This window comes from Anomaloglossus baeobatrachus, chromosome 6 (assembly GCF_048569485.1).
Source record: "Anomaloglossus baeobatrachus isolate aAnoBae1 chromosome 6, aAnoBae1.hap1, whole genome shotgun sequence".
Taxonomy (NCBI): Eukaryota; Metazoa; Chordata; class Amphibia; order Anura; family Aromobatidae; genus Anomaloglossus; species Anomaloglossus baeobatrachus.
The window spans coordinates 222635547-222654449 of NC_134358.1; the positions used below are offsets into that span (position 1 = coordinate 222635547).

General features: G+C 44.2%; 1 protein-coding gene across 2 annotated transcripts in view; it reads right to left on the reverse strand.

The window, feature by feature from the left end:
- Positions 1-18903, reverse strand: part of CDKAL1 (CDKAL1 threonylcarbamoyladenosine tRNA methylthiotransferase) — a 1035666-nt gene that overhangs the window by 772870 nt on the left and 243893 nt on the right. For both annotated transcript variants that reach the window (XM_075314700.1, XM_075314699.1), the window contains exon 7: positions 14960-15008. In XM_075314700.1, coding sequence (XP_075170815.1) covers positions 14960-15008 — 49 coding nt within the window. The remainder of the gene's footprint in view (positions 1-14959; positions 15009-18903) is intronic.

Consider the following 18903-nt stretch of genomic DNA (forward strand, 5'->3'; position numbering starts at 1 on the left):
AGTGTCGGCAGCAGATCCTCGCCCCATAACAGTGTGTCATGACCACATTTTTTGCTTAAAATTTTATTTTCCTATTTTCCTCCTCTAAAACCAGGGTGCATCTTATGGTCCGCTGCGTCTTATAGTCCGAAAAATACGGTATATTAGACAGCGCAACGCCACCGATGTTGCAAGCTTTGAGGGGGCATGCAAATGGCATGCTGACTGCAGGAATATCCTCCAGAGCTGTTACCTGCGAATTGTTCATTTCTCTACAATAAGCAGTCTCCAAAGGGCTTGTCCGAGAATTTGGCAGTACATCAAACCGGCCTCACAACCACAGGTCAAGTGTAACCACACCAGACGAGGACTTCCACATGCAGCATCTCACCTCCAAGACCATCTGAGACCAGCCCCTGGACAGCTGCTGCAACAATCAGCTTGTACAACAAAAGCACTTATGCACAAACTGCCAGAAAATGTCTCAGAAAAACTCATCTGCATATGCTCGGATGTAGATTTCCACCTGACTGCAGTTCATTGCTGTAACTGACATGAGTGGACAAATACTCACATTCGATGGCATTTGGAACATTGGAGAGGTTTTCTCTTCACAAATGAATCCTGGTTTTCACTGTATAGGGAAAATGCCAGACTGGCAAATGGTGGTCACACCAGACCCTGACTTGTTTTCTGACCCCCCCGGACTTACTCAAAGGCCGGAGTCACCCTTGCAAGTGCCTTGCGTGTAGCTCGGCACGGCTGCACACTCTCCTGACAGGATCTGAGCTGCATCTTTATGCAGCTGAGACGCCTCTGTCCGGAGAGTGTGCAGCCGTGACGGGTGATGCAATAAGAGACTTGCGCGAGATACACGCAAGGCACTCAATCGTGTGATACTGGCCTAAAACTGCACATTTTAGAGAGGCATTTTATTGTGGCCAGCCTAAAGCTGGGTTTACACACTGCAACATCTCAAACGACATCGCTGTAACGTCACCGGTTTTGTGACGCAATAGCGATGTTGTTTGCGATGTTGCAGTGTGTGAAACCTATCAGCGACCCGGCCCCTGCTGTGAAGTTGTAATCGTTACAAATCGTTCAGGACCATTCCTAGGTCCTTTGTTTCCCGCTGTGCAGCATGCATCACTGGAAAGTTTCAGTGTGTGAAAGACTTTGCAGAGACTTTGTTAGCAACTTCCCTTTCAAAAGGCTGCTTATCAACGTCCCCAACAACCAGCTAGGTCGCTCTGCAGGTCCGGATCGCTGTTGAGTTGTTGGCCAGGTTTGCCTGTTTGACAGCTCACCAGCGACTTAGCAGAGACTTAGGGAGGTCGCTGGTACGTCACAAAACCGGTGACGTTACAGCGATGTCGCAGTGTGTAAACCCAGCTTTAGGCACACCTGTACAATAATCACTGTCTAATCAGCATCTTGATATACCACATCTGTGAGGTGGAAGGATTCACAGCAAAGGAGAAGTGCTCCCTTAGGCTACTTTCACACATCCGGCTGTAGCAGTGTGGCACAATCCGGTGCTCTGCTGAAAAAACAAAAGGGGTTTTTTTGCCGCCGGTTTCGTTTTTTCCAGCATTGACTTGCATTGGCGCCGCATTGGCTTGCGTTCCGTCTGTTTTTTGCCGCATGCGGCAGATTTAGCCGATGTGGCGGCTGGATGGAACGGTCCCTGGCACGTTTTTTGCTCCGGCATTTGGACGCCAGATGCGGCACGATGTGGTAAAAACCGCATTTGGCCGCCGCATGCGGTTTCTTCCACTGCGCATGCTCAGTAGCGTGCCGCAACCGTACAAAAACGGACGGGCCGCATGTAAAAACTTATGCAAAGGATGCGGTGTTTTCGCCGCATCCGTTGCATAGGTTTCACAGCCGGATTGAGCCGCACTGCTAAAACCGGATGTGTGATAGTAGCCTTACATGGATTTAGACAAAGTTGTGAACAATATTTGAGAGAAAAGGCCTTTTATGCCCATAGAAAAAGTCCGATCTTTGAGATCAGCTCATGAAAAATGAGAGCAAAAACAAAAGGGTTACATATATTTTTGTTCAGTATATTTCAGCTCTCACGCTATGGTTGTTCTTGAAAAAAAAAAACCTTTTAGGCTTTGTGCACAAGCTGCGATTTTTCATGCATTTTTTTCTTGCAGATCTTAATCAATACTGCAAGGAAAAACGCATCCCAGCAAAGTCTATGAAAACCCTGACTTGCTGTGCACGTTACAGATTTTTTTCCTTTGTAGATTTTGGTGCAGAAAACATCTACAGCTTGTCAATTCTTTCTGCCTTTTTGTTCTGCGTCTGATCACTGATATAATCCACTGCAGAGCTCGATATCTGAAAGGGCTGCACTCGCAGCACTGACACTTGCCTTACACACCATGCTTCCGGCATGGTCTGGGAAGCGATCTGTACCTCAGTAAACCGAGGTCATCATGGTGATGACCCAGTGTTGCCCTGGCAATGATTGAGTCCCTGTGATAGCTTTACAAGGACCCAATCACCAGGGAGAGGTAAGCGATTCCTCTCCCTGCCTCCTGAATGCTAAGTGATAGCGATTGATCACTGCATTTAGGGGGTTAAAGTGGCGGAAGCGGCATGGGCACTGCTCCTGACAGTGATAACTGGGTCTCAGCTGTAACATCAGCCACAGACCGGACGATGATCGCAGGTGTGCAGCGCAGGAACCCCCACAATCACCATGATCTATAAAAAAACAAACATGAAAAAAACCGTGAATATATGATATAAAAAAAAGCATGCTTTATCTGCTGCATTTTTCCTGCCAAAACATGCAGTTTTGTGTGTAGAAAATCTACCCACAAATCTGCTACGTGGGCACATAGTTATCAAACTACCACTAGATTTAAAAGCGGTCTGCCTTTAAAACAAAGCAGCGCAAATTTGTCTGCAGGTCTGTAAATAAAATGGAGACACTATGTTAGGGGTCTCAAACTCGGCCGGGTATATGGGCCGCACATAGAAAAAAAAAATATTTGGGGGGGACCTAATTTTTTTGCAGGACAAACTGACATTTTTAATAATACCATATCATTTTTTCTATATACCTTAGGATCACTTTTTTTAATTTTTTCGCTCGTTTTCTTATTTATTTTTAAATGGGATTCCTCGCACGGGTTATGGTGTGGATTTATAGCTTGAATCGTTACAGATGTGGCGATAATACCTTTTTTGTTTATTTTAGTTGATTTATAAAAAAGCATTTTTAATGGTAAAAAGAAATTTCCATGCTTTTATTTAAAAATGTTTTTCTATATTTTATCCCTTTTTTGTAAGTAATATTGTTTGACAATTAGTACTGCATAGTAATTTTGGCCAATGTCTTGAGGTTATTTTCCCATGGTGTCTCCTTCTTCTAGTAATGTGCTCCTCCTTGTCTTCATCTTGGAGTAATGTGCCCATCCTGGTCCCCTTGTAGTAATGGGCTCATCCTTGTCCCCATTCTGTAGTAATGTCCCCATCCTGCTCCCCTTCTCATAGTAATGTGCCCATCCTGATCCCCTTCTCATAGTAATGAGCCCATCCTGCTCCCCTTCTCATAGTAATGAGCCCATCCTGCACCCCTTCTCGTAGTAATGAGCCCATCCTGCACCCCTTCTCGTAGTAATGAGCCCATCCTGCACCCCTTCTCGTAGTAATGAGCCCATCCTGCACCCCTTCTCGTAGTAATTAGCCCATCCAGCTCCCCTTCTCGTAGTAACATGCCCATCCTGTAATAATGTGCCCATCCTGTACCCCTTTCTGTAGTATTGTGCCCATTCTGGTCCCCATCCTGTAGTATTGTGCCCATTCTCTTCCCCATCCTGTATTAATGTGCATATCCTGGTCTTCATCTTGTATTAAAACGCCCATCCTGGTCCCCACCTTATTGTAATGTCCCATTGGCTATGTGCGTACACTGCAGTTTTCATTCTTCAGCAAAAGACGCACCATCTCGCCAAAATAATCCGCCGAAATAAATCGCGTTTTCGGTATGTTTTTGGCCAAATATTTTTGCCCAATTGTTATTTCACTATATTCAATGGAAAAATGCAAAAACAATTGACATGCTGCTTCTTTTTTCTGCACCCAAAACTGCAAGGAAAAAAAAAGAATCAAAGTGCGCACAACCTTTCTGAATTCTCAGACTTTGCTGGGGAAGAAAATGCATGCAGTTTAGGGCAACAAACTGCACCCAAAACTGCACCCAAAACCACACTGTGCACACAAAGCCATCCTGTAGTAATTTCCCCTTATAGCCTGTTCTTCATATAAACATTTATAAAAAAAAAAAAAAAAAAGAAAAAGAAGACTTCTCACCTGTCCTCTGTTCTCTCGGTGTACTCTTCCCTGTTTCTTGCGGCCTGTGGAAGCCATGACAATCGCGGCAGGTGCCGGTGCCTGCAGTAGTCAGCGCTTTATATTATTAGAATTAACTTCTAGTGCCGCGTAGAGTTCTCTGCAGCCCTGACTCAGTGGCAACCGCTGTCAGAGTCCAATTCTTGGCATCATATCACTACATCAGCTCCTGGCCTGCTGTGATTGGACGTGGCTGCCTTAGGTATAGTTCTGCACAGAATTCTGCACGGCGACAGCAGTTCATTCAGATGACATAAAGCGCTGACTACTGCGAGCACCAGCATCAGCCACAATTGTTACGGGGTCCACGGATTGCAAAAAGAAGCCTGAGAGTTGCATGTGGCCCGCATGTTCGAGACCCCAGCACTATGCTCTATATATTTTTAAAGACTGTATTGAAGAACCTATTTGGTTAATTTGTTATATGAAGTAGAGGCAGACTCGGAATGGGTCACAGGTGAAGACGTGAATCCCCACAGATGTGCGCCCCCACCTGAGCAGTGCTTGGCATACTACACTTCATGCACTATGTGCAGAAAAAGGCAGCATACATCATCTGATTTAACAAATTAGCCATTTTATAATTTTACATAAGCATAGGCTGAATTTACATAAAAGAAGAGCAGCACATAATGTCCTCCATCCCCAGGAAATAAAACATAGCAGAACCAATGTTACCAGTCTGCACTTGATTCCCAGTCTGATACACCATAGAGCAATGGACAAATTAATGCAGAAAAATGTACAGTAGATGGAAATCTCTGATGTATCAATATTCCTAAGCATTCTTTCAGTGGATTGGTCAAGTAGTCAAGTAGAAATGCTCATGTGAGTTGAAGCACCCTCAGAGAGCTAGAGAGCTTTTTGCTGTATAAATGTAGCTGATACATTCGGTATACATTATGCTGACTTTCATATAATTACAGTGCTTTTTCAGACTTTGCTGAATTTCACACATTAATATGAAGCACTGACAAAATGCCCAGCAGAGCCTGAGTATGAGAGGAATGCCCTGGCACACACAGCCACCAGCACATATTGGACAGGATTGAAAAGAGAGACAAAAATAAAGCTGCTGATATTAGGAGTGTGCCTTGATCACTGTGCGGCATGGCCTTTAATGTTAAGGCCAAAATAAAAGTGCATAACTTGCACTAAAACCACTTTTCATATAAGAATGGGAACAAGGTATAGTAGCCAAGACAAGTTCACAAACACTTAAAGGGAACCAAACCTCAGGATTTTGGTATATAAGGTGCAGCCAGTGCAGTACTGGCACTATCGGGCACAGGCTGTACATACCATTAGTGGGCAGCTCGGATGTTTAGGCTGTGAAATCCAAGTTTGTGAAGTTTATAAATTCATCATCTTTTTGACTGACAGTTGCACCTCTGCTGATAATATCCGGGCGGGTTATGCACATGGATTCCCACCCACCCCCGCAACCTGTTCCTCCCCCTCTCTGGCTGTATGCAAATTTTTATATTCAGTACCATGGACTGGAGAACAGCTGATCTTAGCTGCAGCAGACGATATCATAGCAGACGTCTGCTGCAGCTAATCGGTTAGATCAGCTGTTCTCCAGTCCTGTTGTGACCGCATGCGCTCCCGCGGTCACAACGAGATCTGAAGAAGGGAGGACGCATGCGCCGCCCTCTCAGGCACAAGACTAGGTAATGCGGGCTTCAGAAACATGGCGCCGGAGATTAGCGCTATGCACAGGTGCCAACTCCGACGCCATGTTACTGAATAGAAAAATTTGCATAGAGCCAGAGAGAGGGAGGAACATGCGGCGGGGGGCGGGAATCAATGTGCATAACCCATCCGGATATTATCAGCAGAGGTGCAACTGTCAGTCAAAAAGCTGATGATTTTTAAAACTTCACAAACTTGGATTTCAAAGCCTAAACATCCGAGCTGCCCACTAATTAAGGTCAGTGTTCATGACTCTACCATAATAAAAAGACTGGGAAAAATGGCCTGCATGGCAGAGTTCAAAGACGAAAACCCCTGCTAAGCAAAAAGAATAAAAGTTTGTCTCAGTTTTGCCAGAAAACATCTTGATGATTTTCAAGACTTTTGGTAGAATAAACTCTGTGGACTGACGAGCCAAAAGTTAAACTTTTTGGAAGGTGTATGTCCCGTTATATGTGGCGTAAAAATAACACAGCATTTCAGAAAAGGAACATCATACCAAAATATGGTGGTGGTAGTGTGATGATCTGGGGCTGTTTTGCTGCATCAGGACCTGTAAGACTTGCTGTGGTAAATGGAACCATGAATTCTGCTGTCTACCAAAAAATCCTGAAGGAGAATGTCCAGCCATCTGTTAGTGACCTAAAGCTGAAGTGCACTTGGGTTATGCAGTAGGGCAATCATCCAAAACACACCAGCAAGTCCACCTCTGAATGGATGAAGAAAAACAAAAGACTTTGGAGTGGCCTAGTTAAAATTGTGTCCTTAATCTGATTGAAATGTTGTGGTACAACCGTAAAAAAACGGTTCATGCTCACAAACCCTCCAATGTGCCTGAATTACAACAATTGTTCAAAGACGAGTGGGCCAAAATTCCTCAAGAGCGCTGTAAAAGACTGATCGCCAGTTATCGCAAATGCTCAATTGCAGTTGTAGCTGCTAAGGGTGGCTCAACCAGTTATTAGACTTAAGGGGCAATCACTTTTTCACACAAGGCCCTGTAGGTTTGGATTTATTTTTCCCTTAATAATAAAGACTAGAGTTGAATGAACCCGCCAAAAACCGGGACCGGCGGATCACAGCCAGATTTTAAAGAGAGTCCAATCCACTCCGGAATCCGGTGCCCATATAAGTCAATGGGGACCAGAATCCGGAGATTAATAACGTTTGTGGAGGGGATAGGGGGGGTAGGAGCGAGCGTGGCATACTCACCGAGGCGGTGTCATGGCGGCACACTCCTTCCGGGTCACACTTTGACCTTCCGGAGCCGACAATAAAATTTTCACTACTTTGCCCGCCCACCTGCGCGTCAAATTGGTTGCAGTTAGACACGCCCCCACCCTGAGTGTCAGTTGAGTGCAACCAATCACATGCGACAGTGGGCGGGCAAAGTAGTGAATATTGAATTGTTGGCTCCGGAAAGAAAAAGAGTGACCCGGAGCCGACAATTGTGGGACTTTGTGTGGATTATGCCGGAGCTGCAGGGTCTTTGGGCTTAATAAAGTGGTGAAGGAGGGTGTGTGTTTTGTACTTTACAGTATTCCAAATAAAGGATTTTTCTCTGTGTGTGTGCTTATTTACATTCACTGACAGGTTTGCGTGATGCAGGTATCTGATAGACGCCTGTGCCATCACACTAACCTAGGGCTTAGTAGCAGCTGTGTGCTGCTGTTAACCCCTTATTACCCCAATTGCCACCATACCAGGGCATCGGGAAGGGCTGGAATCGTACTGGGATTGTCATCGTCACATCTAATAGATGCAGCAATACTGGGTAGCTGCGGTCTGGGATATACCAGCCCCCAGCCGGCGTTATCATGGCTGGGGAAGAAAATTGGCGGGGACCACACGTCTGTTTTTTTTAAAAAATTATTTATTTAAATTAAAAAAAAAAATGATGCATGCAGTTTTTCTAAGGCCGCAGTCACACTGCGAGGGACTCCCACGAGTCTGACATCACCAGCACAGCCGCAGACTTCTAACAGGAGCGTGCATGTGTTTCTAGGTACATGCACCCTCATGTTCAGACAGTGGCAGGCTGTGCCGGGTGATATCATCGCAGACCCGCACGAGTCTGACATCACCGGCACAGCGTACACTTCTGACAGGAGCGTGCATGTGTTTCTAGGTACATGCACGCACACCATACTGACTCGCAGACACTTGCACTGCTTTACGAGACCACCAGCCGTCCTTTCGTTGTGATTGGTTGCAGCCTGTGACAGTATCTGCTGCAGTCATCGCGGCTCAGTAATAGGCTACACTCAGAGCTGGCAGTCTTCTCCGTGGCTGCTAGCTGTGAGATGTAGCAGAGGTGGATGTGTCGTCGTGAGACCTCGTGTGGATTACGCTGGAGCTGCAGGGCTGTGTGTGGGGTTAATAAAGTGGTGAAGGAGGGTGTGTGTTTTGTACTTTATTCCAAATAAAGAATTTTTCTATGTGCATGTGATTATTTACATTCATTTACAGGTTTCTGATGCAGGTATCTGATAGACGCCTATGCCATCACAACCTAGGGCTTAGTAGCAGCTGAGCGATGCTATTAACCCCTTATTAACCCGATTGGCACCGTATCAGGCCAATGGGCAAGGCCAGTATCGCACCGGGATTGTCATATCTAATAGGATGCGGCAATATCGGGTGGCTGCGGGCTAAGAATACCAGCACGTGGGGAGATACCACACGTGGTGTTTTGTTTTTTTTTTATTTATTTAAATTAAAAAAAAAAAAAACGGAGTCACACTTGCGATGGACACACTGCTTTCCCCGCCCACCGGCCGTCCTGGCGCCTGTGATTGATTGCACTCAGCTGACACTCAGGGTGGGGGCGCGTCTAACTTTCAACTAATTAGACGTGCCGGTGGGCGGGCAAAGTAGTGAATATTGAATTGTCAGCCCTGGAAGGGAAAAGCGTGACCCGTAAGGAGTGTGCCGCTATGACACCGCCTTGGTGAGTATGCAGCGCTTGCTCCTACCCTCCCTATCCCCTCCACAAACATTTTTAATCTCTGGATTCATGTCTCCATTGACTTATATGGGCACCGGATTCCAGAGCAGATCGGACTCTTTTTAAAATCTGTCTGTGATCCACCGGTCACGGTTTTTGGCGTGTTCGATCAACTCTTTTTGAGATTTAAAGGTGTTGCCCAAAAAAACAAGTTATCACCTATCCTTAGAATTGGTGATAACCCGTTGACTGGTGAGGGTCCAACTGCTGGGGCCCGCACTAACTGTCAGAACGGAACTTGTATCACAGTTACATTGGAGCAGCAGTGCGCATATGTGACTGGCACTCCAATCATTCTCTATGGGGCTGAGAAGAGCCATGATCGACTTTTTCCAGCTGCTTCATAGAAAATGCATGATGCAGCTATCAGGCGTTCCACCTGCCACTTTTGTAACTGTGGTAAAAGTTCCACGTTGGTGATAAAAATTTCCTATTCTACTGATCTGTAAAGGTCCCTGCAGTGGAGCACCCACTGATCAGCAAGTAAACATCGAAATCTTTAAGTACGAAGAATGTAGCCACAGCAGTTAGAACATGCGAACACACTATGTCCACATTTGTTTGATTTAGAGCTCGTTCCCACGATCAGTGTTTGTTGAGTTTTTGACGAGGAACTGCACAAACTCCGCACCTTAGTTTTCCTGTGTTTTTACAACTGTCTGCTTTACTTTTGCTGGTTATCAATTTTTTTTCTTATTTATTTATTTAGTTAAACCAAGCTAAACACCCTTTATTGCCACATGAAAGACACAAAATGTTGCAAGTGTATAATATGTAGCAATGGTGACATTATATAGCTGCAGGGTATCTAATATTTCTATCTATGTAGCTACATCTTTATTTTTGTATCTGTATATGTGTGTTTGTGTGTATTGGAACATTGAACACTTACTTTTTGTTATGGTGCCTGTGCTTCAACCAACTTTATTGATTCCTAATATGTTTTCATTTGATGCTTTTTTGGTGCATTTACACTGCATAAACCCACTAAAAAAAATGCGTTTTTTTACCTGTAGATTTTCCGCATCAAATGCTAGTCTATGGGGAAATTCTGCACTGAAAACTCAGCGTACCGCAAGATAAATTGACATGCTGCGTCCTGGAAAACCGCACTGCAGGCAAGTTTAAGCAGTGTAAAAAAGAAACGGAGGAAATGAGATTTCTATTAATCCCATCCATTTTTCTTGTACTGTAAAATGCTGCGTCTTTAACATAGCGTCATAAATGCATGGAAAACTCATTGTGGACATGTAAGCTAATATTATAAACTATGGGGAAAGCGCATACAATAGGGTGACCCAAGTTAAAGAGGAAGAAAAAAAAAAAAGGAGGTATTTATCAACTAGGGCAGGGCAAGGGTTGTCTTCTTGCGGCCTGCGGGCATTTGTGGCTGGTGTATTACTACAAGATAAAGACCAATATGGGAACATTACTACAGGGGACAAGGATGAGCACTTCACTGCAGGGGACAAGGGTGGACACATTATTACAAGGGGACAAGGATGGGAAAATTACTACAGGGGACAAAAAAATTGTTTAAAAGAACTGAAGTCCTCAGTGGTTGATACCTTTTAATGACTAACTGAAAAGATGGTAATAATAGCAAGCTTTCGAGACTACCCAGGTCTGTATCAAAATACAGGGGACAAGGATGGGCACATTACTACAGGGGACAAGGATGGGCAAATTACTACAGGGGCCAAGGATGGGCACATTACTACAGGGGACAAAAATGGACACAATACTACAAGGGACAAGGATGGAGACATTACGACAGGGGACAAGGATACGACAGGGGACAAGGATGGACACATTATGACAGGGGACAAGGATGGGCACATTACTACAGGGAACAAAAAAAAAAGATGACAGATGGAGTTAACAGATAATTGGAGGAATTGAAAAGGGAAAAAAAGCATGTGGACTACCCATTTTGGGGTGGATACGTAAATTCTTCTTGCAGTAAGAAATCTACCAAAGCAACCTTTTTGTACCAGTGTTTTTTTATCTTTTTTTGGACACATCTGTTTGATGGCTCTGTCACACAAGCTGTCAAATTTGAGTAGAGGAATAGCACAGCATGGCTGCATTATACTTTCTGGTGAACTGGCATACTAATCAATGGGTTCTATCAGGCATGGTTAGAGTCAAAACTGCATTATTGTTATAGCAGCTATAGCAACTCAGATCCATAGTGGCTTTATTTAAACAATAGGTTAACTTGGTTCAGGAAACTGATTAAAATAAATAAAAATAAGTAAATAACTGTGTGTGCATATACATATATATATATATATATATATATATATATATATATATATATATATATATACACACACACACACATATATATATATATATATATATACACACACACATATACACACACACATGCATACACATATACAGTTAGGTCCAGAAATATTTGGACAGTGACACAATTTTCGCGAGTTGGGCTCTGCATGCCACCACATTGGATTTGAAATGAAATCTCTACAACAGAATTCAAGTGCAGATTGTAACGTTTAATTTGAAGGTTTGAACAAAAATATCTGATAGAAATTGTAGGAATTGTACACATTTCTTTACAAACACTCCACATTTTAGGAGGTCAAAAGTAATTGGACAAATAAACCAAACCCAAACAAAATATTTTTATTTTCAATATTTTGTTGCGAATCCTTTGGAGGCAATCACTGCCTTAAGTCTGGAACCCATGGACATCACCAAACGCTGGGTTTCCTCCTTCTTAATGCTTTGCCAGGCCATTACAGCCACAGCCTTCAGGTCTTGCTTGTTTGTGGGTATTTCCGTCTTAAGTCTGGATTTGAGCAAGTGAAATGCATGCTCAATTGGGTTAAGATCTGGTGATTGACTTGGCCATTGCAGAATGTTCCACTTTTTTGCACTCATGAACTCCTGGGTAGCTTTGGCTGTATGCTTGGGGTCATTGTCCATATGTACTATGAAGCGCGGTCCGATCAACTTTGCGGCATTTGGCTGAATCTGGGCTGAAAGTATATCCCGGTACACTTCAGAATTCATCCGGCTACTCTTGTCTGCTGTTATGTCATCAATAAACACAAGTGACCCAGTGCCATTGAAAGCCATGCATGCCCCTGCCATCACGTTGCCTCCACCATGTTTTACAGAGGATGTGGTGTGCCTTGGATCATGTGCCGTTCCCTTTCTTCTCCAAACTTTTTTCTTCCCATCATTCTGGTACAGGTTGATCTTTGTCTCATCTGTCCATAGAATACTTTTACAGAACTGAGCTGGCTTCATGAGGTGTTTTTCAGCAAATTTAACTCTGGTCTGTCTATTTTTGGAATTGATGAATGGTTTGCATCTAGATGTGAACCCTTTGTATTTACTTTCATGGAGTTTTCTCTTTACTGTTGACTTAGAGACAGATACACCTACTTCACTGAGAGTGTTCTGGACTTCAGTTGATGTTGTGAACGGGTTCTTCTTCACCAAAGAAAGTATGCGACGATTATCCACCACTGTTGTCATCTGTGGACGCCCAGGCCTTTTTGAGTTCCCAAGCTCACCAGTCAATTCCTTTTTTCTCAGAATGTACCCGACTGTTGATTTTGCTACTCCAAGCATGTCTGCTATCTCTCTGATGGATTTTTTTCTTTTTTTTCAGCCTCAGGATGTTCTGCTTCACCTCAATTGAGAGTTCCTTAGACCGCATGTTGTCTGGTCACAGCAACAGCTTCCAAATGCAAAACCACACACCTTTTAACTACTTCATTGATTACAGGTTAACGAGGGAGACGTCTTCAGAGTTAATTGCAGCCCTTAGACTCCCTTGTCCAATTACTTTTGGTCCCTTGAAAAAGAGGAGGCTATGCATTACAGAGCTATGATTCCTAAACCCTTTCTCCGATTTGGATGTGAAAACTCTCATATTGCAGCTGGGAGTGCACTTTCAGCCCATATTATATATATAATTGTATTTCTGAACATGTTTTTGTAAACAGCTAAAATAACAAAACTTGTGTCACTGTCCAAATATTTCTGGACCTAACTGTGTATATATATATATATATATATATATATATATATATATATATGTGTGTGTGTGTGCGTGTATGTGTGTGTGTGTATTATTACATCATTAAATAATGGAGGCCTCTTCTTCTTAATCACCAATTACCTTAAGCAAAGCCCAGCATCTCTCTCTGTAGGACCCCAGACATGTCTTTGCGTTGTATTGACTGCCCTTTAAAGAATGTTTTGCTTTCCCCTTTTAGGTTCACAAGTTCAATAGGAAAAATTAGAAACAGCCAGAAACAAAGCATAAAAGTAAAATCTAGGATCCAGAATGACCTGACAACAATCTCTGTTCACCTATCTTGACAAGCTTTAGCTTTTACTAAGCAGAGTGAGTTTTTACGCAGCAGCAGATGGCGGTAACCTTAAAGGGAACCTGTCAGCAGAAATTTCCCCTAAAACCTAACAGATTCCCCCCTCTGCAGCTCCTGGGCTGCATTCTAGAAAGGTCCCTGTTATTATAGTGCCCCCTTTCTGACCAAAAAAAAGAGTTTATAAAGAGGTACCTTTTTGGCTTCGGATTCTATAAATGTGACACGGGGGCGGGCAGCCTGATGGCCGTTATTCTGCCCCCTGGTCCTGTATGCCGCCCCCATCGCTGATTTCCATACTTTTGGACGCCGCCCACTGCTCCAGCCATCCCCGCGCATGCCCAGTGCCAGTCTCACGGGACTGAGCACTGTGACTGCTGGTGACGTGTGCGCAGGCAAGTGATTATGGGCGGGACTGTGACTGTTATCAGCAAGTACCCGCCCATAATCTCGTGAGCGCGCAAACCTCTCCAGCGGTCACACTGTGCTCAGTGTAGATGCTAGACTGTATGGGCTGCTTCCAGGGATGACGTCCCTTTGTCACGTGATAGGCGCGTGTTCAAAATACTATCACGTGACAAAGGGACGTCATCCCTGGAAGCAGCCCATACAGTCTAGCATCTACACTGAGCACAGTGTGACCGCTGGAGAGGTTTGCGCGCTCACGAGATTATGGGCGGGTACTTGCTGATAACAGTCACAGTCCCGCCCATAATCACTTGCCTGCGCACACGTCACCAGCAGTCACAGTGCTCAGTCCCTTGAGACTGGCACTGGGCATGCGCGGGGATGGCTGGAGCAGTGGGCGGCGTCCAAAAGTATGGAAATCAGCGATGGGGGCGGCATACAGGACCAGGGGGCAGAATAACGGCCATCAGGCTGCCCGCCCCCGTGTCACATTTATAGAATCCGAAGCCAAAAAGGTACCTCTTTATAAACTCTTTTTTTTGGTCAGAAAGGGGGCACAATAATAACAGGGACCTTTCTGGAATGCAGCCCAGGAGCTGCAGAGGGGGAATCTGTTAGGTTTTAGGGGAAATTTCTGCTGACAGGTTCCCTTTAAAAGAGCGGGTCAGTCAGACGAGGTGGGCAGAGACTAAGCACATGAATACTGTAACTCACTGTCTTGCTGGAATTAAAACATGCTCATTTTAATATCTGAAGGGGAACACTTTAGAAAGCTGGGTCTGATAGATTTTCAAATCTTAGTAAATCCGATTGGTCTATTTAATAAAGTTTAAAAACGTAAAACATGCAGACATTAAAGTTTTTGGCTAAAGTCGTTGGCACTAAAACAACTACTACAGAAACTCCTAAAGGGGTGGTCCTAAATCCATATCTATTTAGCGTTAGTGTAGTGAAAGAAGGATAGGGAGTCTATAATTAAAGTACATTAGAAAATAGATTAGATTATAGCACTAAAGGATTTAGGATCAAAATTAATTTGCGTTTCGGGCCACCCCTTTAACTTTGCAATTATTCAGGATATTAATAATACATTTTATAAACTGATCTTATCACAAAGCCTCACCCTTTATGGTTTCTTCTACAACTTCCACTACTCGATCAATTTGTTGCACCTAAGGAGAAAGGAATAGAAAATATGTATAAAAATTCACATGGCAATGATCGTATTATTCTAAAACCAGCTACAGCTGAACTCCCAACATGCCCACTTGATAACTAACATACAGCCATTCTGAGAAAGTAAGCACACCAGCCTCATCAGGTGTTAGATATTCATTTGATCATTTATGTAGTTTGCATTATGAAATTTGGTGACAAATCGATTACAATAAAACCATTTCATACAATTTAATTCCATAACAAGATCTATATTCGTGTTAAAATGGAAACTCCATACATAAAAGGGAGTGGTCTTTCTGACGGATAGAAATGTTTTAAGTAGTAAAAAATAAAGTATCTCACACCCTATAAAATGTCCAGGAAAAATGCAGTCTTGGCAAATGACCCAACATATGCTTTATATTAAACGCTTCACATTCAAAATGTGATAACATTTTTTGTTAGGTAAAAATGAAAAAAAAAATATATAAATATATAAAACATACAAGGCAAGGACAAAAATTACTAATTACGAGTCCAATGTCTGGAGAGAGTTACTGAAATTTGATTCAGCAGGTTATTGATTAAGAAAAGTTAAACGATTGGTCCGAAGGTTAAAGGGAATCTGTCACCCTTTTGTGGTTTTTACATTACTAATATGGGCATATAGGTAGCATAAAGGTGAAATTAGCCATACCTGTATGCCTCCTGGATGGTCGCTTGACAAACAGCCTCTTTTATATCTTGTAACGTCCGGGCTATGCGGCGTGCGCTGCCCGGATAGTAAGCCTGCCTCCAGTCTTCATTATACAAGATTCCTCCCCTTCTCTTCAGAATTTCTGTGATGTCAGATCATGCGCATTAGACCTTTCTGAAGCCATACACCCAGCTTCATTCTGCGCATGACCGGAAGTGCTGGGCATTCAGATCAGCGGTCACAGCGGACACAGGTACGTGCGTCACTGCTGATGATGCTGCATTGAAAACCATATTAGCACACCCCTGTGGGCAGGCTAACATGCTAAAAGGGCAGAATGAGCGCAGGAACTAACGCCCTTACAACTAGTCCTTGCCCTCATTAGCATATAATAAAAGATCTTTACAATTACTTTTTCTAAAGATCTCTTTAGCTATGCTACTAGATGCAGGGACAGTTAGGCAGGGATTAGAAACATGCATCCAGAACTGCTCATGGTTTGGGTGCATATTGCACCTGACAGGTTCATTTTACACTTTCCCAATGTCCGGGTGGAGATCCTTCTATACTTTTAAGTGGAGTAAGTTGTTCAATTTATATCTGCAAAGTGACATCAGAAAATAAGGAGTAAGGAATGATAATTTAAAGGGAACCTTTCATCAGATTCAACCTGCCCGAACCATGGGGAGCATGAATCAGACCCTGGCTTTAGAAATTGTAGCCAAGTATGCTTAATCAGGGTACACATACTTTGAAGGTTCCTCTCCATCCAACTTCAGTTCACTGATAGGTCTCTCCCTAAATATGCACGGACAAAAGGAGAGACCTGATCGTCATCTGGAGTGGAACAAGGAGAAGCCGGCCAGGAACCTGGGCTCAAACTGTCAGCTGAGACACATAGTTCCCAGCCAAGCTTTATGCTCACACAGGACCTGTCAGTCAACTGGAGCGAGGAGGAGAGAATATCTGTTTCAGTCAATTTAAATGTAGAAGTGTCTGTCAACAAGATTGGGTTGAGGAAAAGCTGACAGTCCTTGGTCGGCTTTTTTAAGCACGTTTACGCTGATATGCCAAGGTGGTACAATTGTGCAGTCAGTGCCTGATCCATGCAGACCACGCAGCATAAACCTGATTAGAGGTTCTCTGAAAATAAAGATGGAGGGCAGACTTTCAAACCAACAACTGTGCCGCAGAGGATCATGGGAGTTGCATTTTTCCTGCTTGAATACTAGCCGGGCATGTAAACAATGGTGTCACAGCAATTAGAGAACATGAATAAAAGAGAATATAAGGAGCTTAGGTGGAATGTGCAAGTATGATTACAGTACATAGGTCATTTGTTATTTAAGGGGATGCCCACACAAGACGTGTCTCCTGCTGAATTTCTGTAGTAGCAGATATTTTACCACAACTCAACAGCATTGAATTGACAGACTAAATTGTACAGATATTAATGTGGATTCCAGTGCGAAAATATTGTCCATTTAATGTAATTTCACCATTTGTATTGAAAAGAATGACAGTCAGTGAAAATTTGCAGCATAAACTCTCATACCTGTTGTAGATTTTGCGGACAGCATGTGCATAGGACTTATGTTATGTAGAATGCTGGTATTGCAATATGCAGGGGATTGTAGGCTTGGTACTGCAGCAGCTCGTGTTTCCCCCAGTTAAAACCCCAAACCCTCTACTCATTATTCTGGCGCTGTTACAGCACTGTCAGTAATCGCAGTTTGCTGCTCATGTGACATTGTGACGTCACATATGCCCCACATCCAATCACCGCCGACTTCTCTCACCACGTCTTTGAACCAAATGAGCAATCAACAGGTGAGTGGCAGCTGCAACGTCACTCCCTGTTGATTAACTCATTTGGTCCGTAGGTGGGATGAGAGAAGTCAGCAGTAATTGGACGGGGGGCTAGCATGACGTCACAATAGACCCAAATCGCGATTACCAACAGCGCTGGAACGACGCATGAACAGGAGTACAGGGTCTTTTATTTTAACTGCGGGAAACAAGCGGAATCAGAAGTGGCTGTCCTAATGGTGAACAACCCCTTTAAATTTATTCTTTAATTGAAGAACTTGAAACTTTGCTGAAACTTAGATAATATTACATGATGACCATTATTTGTATTACTAGAAGGTGGCCCGATTCTACGCATCGGGTATTCTAGAATTTACGTATTGTGTAGTTCATTTATGATTTTTGTTATATATATATATATATATATATATATATATATATATATATATATGTTGTTGTGTGTAGTTACCAAGTGTTTGTGTAGGCGCTGTACATGTTCTGGGTGTTTTCTGGGTGTGGCGGGGGGTGAGAGCGGTGTTGTATGTGTGTTGCGTGTGTTGCGTTGTTTGTGGAGCGCTGTGTGTCTGTAGCGTTGTGTGTGTGTGTTGCGCGGTTTGTGTGTGTGTGGTGTGTTTTGGGGGGAGGTATGTTTTGTGCAATGTGTGTGTTGTGCGGTATGTGCGTATATTTGTGTGTGCCGCGGTGTTTGTGTGTTGGGTGTTGTGTGTGTGCAGCGTTGTCTGTGTGTGTGGGTGTCTGTGTAGGACAGTTGTTTGTGGTTCCCAGTGTGTGTGTGTGTGTGTGTGTGTGGTGTGTTGTGCAGTGCGTGTGTGTGTGTGTGTGTGTGTGTGTGTGTGCATCAGCCTCTCTTCTCTCAGCCTACCTCTCCCAGCCTCCCTCCTCCCAGCCTCCCTCAGCATCAGCCTCCCTCTCCCAGCCTCCCCAAGCATCAGCCTCCACCAGCATCAGCCTCTCTCCTTCCAGCCTCCCCCAGCATCAGCCTCCGCCAGCATCAGCCTCCGCCAGCATCAGCCTCTCTCCTTCCAGCCTCCTCCAGCATAAGCCTCCCTCTCCCAGCCTTCCCCAGGATCAGCCTCTCTCCTCCCAGCCTCCGTCCTCCCAGCCTTCCCCAGCATCAGCTTTCCCCTCCCAGCCTCCCTCAGCATCAGCCTTCCCCAGCATCAGCCTCTCTCCTCCCAGCCTCAGCCTCTCTCCTTCCAGCCTCCCCCAGCATCAGCCTCTCTCCTTCCAGCTTCCCTCAGCATCAGCCTCCCCTTCCCAGCCTTCCCCAGGATCAGCCTCTCTCCTCCCAGCCTCCTTCCTCCCAGCCTCCCCCTCCCAGCCTCCCTCAGCATCAGCCTTCCGCTCCCAGTCTCCCCCAGCATCAGCCTCCCCATGCATCA